This window comes from Nothobranchius furzeri, chromosome 7, assembly GCF_043380555.1.
Source record: "Nothobranchius furzeri strain GRZ-AD chromosome 7, NfurGRZ-RIMD1, whole genome shotgun sequence".
NCBI lineage: Eukaryota > Metazoa > Chordata > Actinopteri > Cyprinodontiformes > Nothobranchiidae > Nothobranchius > Nothobranchius furzeri.
In genome coordinates this window covers 65103347-65110665 of record NC_091747.1, presented here as the reverse complement: position 1 = coordinate 65110665, position 7319 = coordinate 65103347, and the positions used below count along the sequence as shown (strand labels likewise).

At 48.6% G+C, this 7319-nt stretch overlaps 1 protein-coding gene across 8 annotated transcripts in view; it reads right to left on the bottom strand.

Moving 5' to 3' along the window:
* The window catches only part of LOC107396846 (guanine nucleotide binding protein (G protein), alpha activating activity polypeptide, olfactory type), an 81715-nt gene extending 76240 nt beyond the window's left edge, over positions 1-5475 (bottom strand). For 7 of the 8 annotated variants that reach the window (XR_011521212.1, XM_070553556.1, XM_070553549.1 and 4 more), the window contains exon 1: positions 5323-5475. Coding sequence is in view for 7 of the 8 variants with exons in the window: in XM_070553556.1 (XP_070409657.1) it covers positions 5323-5403 (81 nt within the window). In the remaining variant the exon portion in view is untranslated. The remainder of the gene's footprint in view (positions 1-5322) is intronic. The other variant, XM_070553553.1, reaches the window with a different exon arrangement.
* Between the last annotated feature and the right edge of the window lie 1844 nt (positions 5476-7319).

Sequence of the window (7319 nt, the reverse complement as noted above, 5' to 3'; positions counted from 1 at the left end):
GCTGACTTCTTCAGAGAGATCTGTGGTGGGTATAAAGAAATGATCTGATCGGGATTCGATCCCCAGACTCCCGGGTGAAAGTCACGCGCGCTAACCAGTCACCCAAACAGAGACTGCCCTGTACAAGTAGCCAGGTCACATGATCAATCGGGTCACAGTGACAGGACACACATTGTCACACACGCATGATGTTCTGTCTCAATCTGTCCCCCTGATGATGTTCTGTATTCTGTATTCTCTGTGTGTGTGTGTGTGTGTGTGTGTGTGTGTGTGTGTGTGTGTGTGTGTGTGTGTGTGTGTGTGTGTGTGTGTGTGTGTGTGTGTACAAGTGATAATGCTGCAGGATTTCATAACTGTACCTTCTCAGCAGCAGCACTGCAGGTGCTCTCCATGTCCATCAGGTGTGTAAGCCAGGTCCTTAGTCAGCTTAAAGCTGCGCACATACTCCGCTACGTTTTCTTTCATGAATCCCAACGTTTGCGTGGAAAGTTGCTTACGCAGTTTTCCGACCCCGTTTAGTGCGTAAGCAAGCTTGATAAATGAGGCGCCTGACCTGTACTGGACTGTGTGAAGGTCTTTGAGATGACTCTGGTCCTGATGTGGAGCTACAGAAATAAAATGGACTGAATTGAACACTAACAACAAAACAACAACAACAACAACAATAATAACAATAATAATAAAAGATGACTAGCATGGATTGTGACAGGGTGGTGAGATTCATATTACCCCTGGTGGTTTCAGCCGGTCCAGATCCTGGATCCAGAACCTGGTGCTGAGTCTGAACAGCAACGGAAACATTTCACTTGTGAAGTAAAGAAACAAAAGTTTGTTGTCCTGCTTCTTGTTTTTAGGGTGTTTGTTCTGTTTTTCTTCTGGTTCTGCAGGCTAAAGGGGTCCATGATCATCAAAGACCAGAATCCAAATCTGAAACTGAAGCCAGAAGAAGTTCCATAAAGAGACGAGTCAGCTCACCTCCATACACGCCCAAAAGACGCCTCATTGAAACTCAGGTCAGTGACGCCATCTTAATGTTTGCTGCTTCTGATTAAAGCCCGAGTCATGCTTCTCTGTCAGCTCCGTAAGGGACAGACACGCGCGGGTTGACAGAAGCGTTTTGCTCTCATTCTTCTCTGTCTCCTGGAGAGCGTTGCAAAGCAATTCCCCGCCAGGACAGCAGAGGGCGTAGCGCTGTTCTGTGGTATCCTGTCGTGTATCGGCCCAAGATGGTGTGTTTATATTGTGTTTTTGTGTATATAAGAGACTTTTAACACGGACATATTTCTCCTCCACCTCTTCATGCGCTCCCCACCTCTAAACCCACGTTTCCTGTCGTTTCCGTCCACAAATAAAACGCTAGCTGTGCATCTTTTCACTCCTCCAGTCACGGGAGAACTAAACGTTCATATTTTAGAGTTTTTTCGCGAGGTATTCTTCAAGCTGCTCCGTGTCTGCCGCTAGTTATCCTCGGCTCTCTTTATGTTTTTGAGGGCGCAATGGCGGCGGTGTACACGACAGCGGCGCCCTGACCAATCACAAGCTTGCGTTGTCCGTCTCGACGGACGGATGTTTAGAAGAGAGAGCTCGACTCCGTCCGTCCTTGCGGGGCTCTCCAGCAGGCTGCAAGTACGGATACTGGCATCTCCGCACTGACGCAGACGCAGAAGCATGACTCAGGCTTAACCCGAGACAACCCAGATGTTGCAGTAATTCAGAGCCAACGTTCCTTCAGACAGCTGTATCTAGTTCTAGCTGGTAGAGGCATTCATCTGCGTCTTCTGGAGGTTCTGCCAAAGAAAGATCAGGCTAGATTGTGCTGAATGTTCTGTAGAAATCCAGAGAACCCCACAAAGCTGCCTGGTAGGTCAGGATGAAACAGGTGTGTGATGGTATCTTCAGCTCCATACGGTGATGAGCAAACTCCAAAAGATCCTGTAAGGTGTTGTTCTGCTCATTCAAGGAGGCAGGCAGCTTTATTTGTACATTTCATTTGCAGACACACTTCAACACGCTTTCCAGGAGCAAAACCATACAGCATTGGAATAAACAGATCAAATTAAATTGGATGTAAGAATCAGATTTAAAGGGCGAGCAGTTACCATGCAGAAGGTGCAGCATAACAATCATTCATTCAATGTCAGATGAATACATGAAAGTTTTCTATTTTGATTTAGACATTACTAGAGTTGGGGCACATTTGAGTTCAGGAGGACCTTGCCATGTCACTTTTCATCAGTTCTGAAACTTGGCTTGGGTTAGGAGTCGGCCCTGCTAGGGTTAGGGTTCACATCTGGGTAATCTGTGCGTTTTCCGTGCTCAGTCAACCCTAACCCCAGAAAAAAAGTGTAAAGAAAAGGGAGAGAGAAAATAAACAGGAAAGAGGGAAATCAGTGGATCCCAGGAAAGGCAGAATAAGATCAGAACAAGGAGAGGGAGGTGATGAAGGTCCCACCAAAGCCTGAACAGGTGAGTTTAAAGGAGACCACTGAGTCCACTGATCTCAGGCTCAGGGGGAGAGAGGTCCAGAGTCTGGGGGCCACAGCAGCAGATGATCTGTCACCTTTGACCTTTAGCCTCAGGGACCTGCTGGGGGTGTAGGGACTAAGAAGATCACCAATGTAAGATGGTGCTTGTCCATGTAAGGCCCTATAGACCAGAACCAGGATCTTGAAATGAACCCTGAAGTTGACTGGCAGCCAGTGAAGCTGGAGGAGAAGCGGGGTGATGTGGGTGTGTTTGGAGGACTTGGTCAGAAGCCGAGCACAGGCGTTCTGAACCACCTGTAGACGGTTCAGGGAGGTTCTGCTCAGACCCGTGAAAAGAGAGTTACAGTAGTCTAAGCGTGAGGAGATGAAGGTGTGGAGAACTGTCTCAAGTTCAGAGCGGGACAGAATGGGACTCAGCTTAGCAACGTTCCTGAGATGGAAGAAGGAAGAGCCAACAAGAGAACTGACATGAGAATCCAGGGTGAGAGCTGGGTCAAAGGTCACGCCAAGATTCCTGACAGAAGGTCATTAGAGACCCTAAGAAGAGCTGTTTCAGTAGAATGAGCTCTACGAAAACCTGACTGGAAGCTATCATAGATGTTATGTTCATCAAGAGCAGCTGTGAGTTGTTTAGCCACAACCTTTTCCAAGATCTTGGAGATGAACGGAAGTTTAGAGATGGGTCTGAAGCTGCTATGGAGAGAGGGGTCAAGACTCGGTTTTTTAAGAAGCGGGTGGATTACAGCGTTCTTAAAGTAAGCAGGGACCTGACCAGAGACCAGAGAAGCATTAATTATAGAGAGCACGCTGGGACCGATGGACTGAAAAGCACTTTTAAACAAAGATGAGGGTAAGATGTGGAGGGGGCTAAATACATCATACTTTTTTCTAAATATTGGACCCAAATACATCTATCAGCAGATTCCAGTAAAGCCCAAGTCCTAATCGTCCAAACTTGATTTAAAAGCCGTTTGAAACGTTTGTTCTGCCCTGTCGCACCATACCTCCCACCAGACAAAACGTATCAGGGCCGGTACTGTGGACCAATCACAGCGCTCTATCAGTTTGAAACCCCTCTAGAGAGCTGAGATTGGCCAGCCAGAATGCTGCAGGGGCCTAATCCTAACCCTTTCCTAGTCCACTTTAAACATTCAAATGAACAGCTGGGAAAGGACCACAAGCCCACAACAATCCTTTAGTTCCTGTCTGCAACTCAGCAGCTTCACAGGAAAGTCAACAAACACATTTACAGCCTAAAATAAGCTGCAGGGAGGTCGCAGCTGGCGTGGAATAACAGTCTCCAGTATAATCCTCTCCTCTTCACCTTCTGCTGAATATCGGAAACACGTATGATGTTAGCAAAAATGAAATTAATAGCAATAAAACTTAGCTGCACATAAATAAATACACAAGCGTACCACAAACCTCCAGGAGAGACCATACTAACTAGCTAGGTCATCTGGGGCTCCACCCCAGAGGCATCGTATTTACTTTGTTTATTGTTTGTTGGGGGGGGGGGGGGGGGGTTACGGTTTGATGATTCATTTTTGTTTCCTGTTTCAGGCTTTAGGCCCCGCCCTCCTCTGTGTGGAACCAACAGACAGGATTTCGTTTATTGAGCCAAACTTCTCACAGCATTACCCAGCTTTCCAAAGCCCAGAGCCCTACTACAACCCCCACAATGCACTGGGAGAGACCCCACCCACCCTCCAGAAACCAGCCAATACCAGACTGTACATGAGCCGACCAGGCTACGAGTTCCAAGGATACTTAACCTCCCCGTCATACCCTGTGACCCCTGACCTCTGTGACCCCAGGTCAGTTCAGAGCGGTTCCTGGCAGTACAAACTAGACCAAAGCAGATCCAGAAACTAGAGAAACTCAGACATACACTCCAGATCTGCCCAGCCCACCAGTTGCTTCAGAACTAGATTCTGATCCGATGTAACGGGGACAGGTCTCATTCCAGGACCTCTTCACTGGGCTCTGCTTGTTGTGTGCTACCTGAACCAGCCCAGACCAGGTCCTAGCTTGAGACCATGTTCTGACATAGATGTTTAAATCAGAGAAGCAGAGATGTTTTACCACCTGATGAACCGTAGCAGCTCACTTCAGCCATGAAAGAATCTGATGAAACAAACTTCTCTCCACACGAACCAACGCTGACTCCTGTTCTGTTTGCAGGGTGGCACCAGTCCTGGGTTCCTCCTCCACCCCATCTTCTTCATCTGCTCCTCTTTCTTCATCCTCTTCCTCACCCTCCTTTGACCCTCAGATGAAGCCCCCTCCAGTCTGGAAGGACCTGCTGAAGACCCCCACCCCTTATGGAGACAACCACCATTATTACAGCACTGAGTACCCCTGCCGCTACCCAAGCAACCCCCCAGGATCTCCTGCAGCTCTGCAGACCATCATCACCACAACAACCAAGGTATTAATCCATTTACTCATACGGTTAGCTCAACAGGATGTCCTGCAGCGTCATGACTAGAATCTAGAATGAGGATGTTGGACCATGCTCCGACCCTCCTCAGACTGCAGAGAGGTTAGGGTTGGGCAGCAGCTGATCGATTTGTAGCCAGACCTCCGTGTTAATAGTAAACAGGCTTTTGTTTGGACTGTACACTGAATTTTGTGTACCTGAAAGAGGAACCTGGTCATCTGCAGCAACAGTAAATATGAGGGTTTTTTGGTCTCCTTGTCCTCTCCAGGTCTCCTACCAGCCCTGTCCTAAGCCTCCTGCAGCCCTGCCTCCCTACCAGCCATGTCCGAAACCTCTGACTGGCCTCCCATCCTATCAGCCTTGTGCTGCTCCGAAGCCCCCGGGCCTCCCTACCTGCTCCTCCCTCCTGGATGATGCCCACTCCTCTACGTACTCCACCGAAGTGAAGGTGATGGAGGAGTCAGGTGGAGTCATCAAGTCTCTGTCGTTTCCTCCTGAACCGTTGCAGACCAAAACAGAGCGAGCAGACAGCTACGACTACCACTACGCCTACCCTAACACGTATCGCTATGACGATTACTGACTCAGTGCTCTGTTACCATGACAACAGCAGCCAATGGCAAAACCATCCATAGAGAGCTGAGGGTCATCCAGGTCGAGCACACATGGACTACTGAGGAGCCGTGGGAGTCACTGAGCGTGTTCAACCAATAAACTACTTTTATGTTTGACCTTTGACCTAGATGAGCTTCAGTCAGGCCACAAGTGATCACATGTAAAAACACCTCAGGTGATCAGTGGCCTGAACAGGTTTTAATGGCGAGGAGAACAGATGAAGGAAACTGGTCCACAGCTAATTTGATCTTATAAAGTTGTCTGCATGTTGCTGGTCATGTGATGTGCAGGCAAGACCCAGAAGAACCTGCGGAGGTCTGCAACAGTCCAGATGTTCAGAAGAGTCACAGCAGCAGGTGGGCCTCTTGAGAAGGACAACATCTAAGAGCTCGTAGGTGTTGGTGTGTAAGCAGCGGTCTCTGCAGCAGCAGGATAAAAAACATTGTTCAACACATTCACACAAATAAGTTTAGCGAGATGTGTCCATGCTTCACTGGCTGTGTGACCCCGGTCTGGCTCCCAGATGTGCTGACAGATGTTATCAGCCAGCATGACAGCCAGACGTGGCTCACCAGAGGCGCTCTGCTGACATTCAGGGGTCTAATCTGTAAAACAAACACTGCTCTGTTGGTGTGAACTCAACGTTTTGGTCCCAGAACCTCAGATTGAGAAGCTCTAGGCAGATGATCCATCTGTGTTTGGGTCAATCAGGACCAGGATCAACCTAGAGGCAGATACTCTGTGATGTGGGATACGTCAGAAGACATGTTAGCTGTAGCCTGGTAGCCAATGTCTCACCTGTAAACCAGGTGAGCCCGTAACCCAGAGCTCTGGAATTCTATCTGATCCTGTCTTCTTATCCTTTCATCTCCCTCCGTTTTCATCCTCTGTTGCTGATCTTCATCACTGCTTTCACACGCAAATCATTTCATCCCTCAGTCTCTTCTTCTTTTGTGCTAAATAAATCATTCAGTGTGATGACATGAGTCCCCCCATCTGTGATGTGGCTCTGCTCTAATGGATGTTTTCAATTTGATGCTACATGGTTGGGAGTCAAGGATGAGGGTGGGGGTGGAGGGTGCTGACAGAAAGGAGGAGGAGCTAAGGGCCTGGTTCTTACAGAGACCTGTGACCTGGACCAGGACCTGCTGAGTGTTCTATGGGAGGAGACCTTTATGATGTCACAAAGACACTTTTGCTCTTCAGATCTTCTGGTGTTTTTCCCCGTGAGACGTTCAGGTTCCAGCTGCTCCTCTCTAGTTTCGCTGTTCAGATCATGTGAAGCATGACGAAAATACATTCTGTAACGTTTATTTCTATAGCAGTATAAGTGATGAATGACCCGCACTTGTATAGCGCCTTTCAGAGTCAGAGGACTCCGAAGCGCTTTACACTACAGTGCATCATTCATCCATTCACACACACACTCACACACTGGTGGGGATGAGCTACAGTGTAGCCACAACAATCCCTAACCCTGGGGCGCACTGACAGAGGCGAGCAGCACAGGCACCACCGGTCCCTCCGACCACCACCAGCAGGTGAAGAGGGTTAAGTGTCTTGCCCAAGGACACGACAGCAGATTTCTCTGTCTGGAGCTGGGATCGAACCTGCAACCTTCCAATTACTGGACAACTCGTTTTACCTCTTGAGCTGCTGCTGCCTGTGTTAAAAGAGGAGGAGGATGTCTTATTATCGATACGCTTCACTGCTGCCACCTCTGCTCTCTGCTCCCCAGCAGACGCATTCGGCGTTTCTCAAGGTTCCTTCCAAGG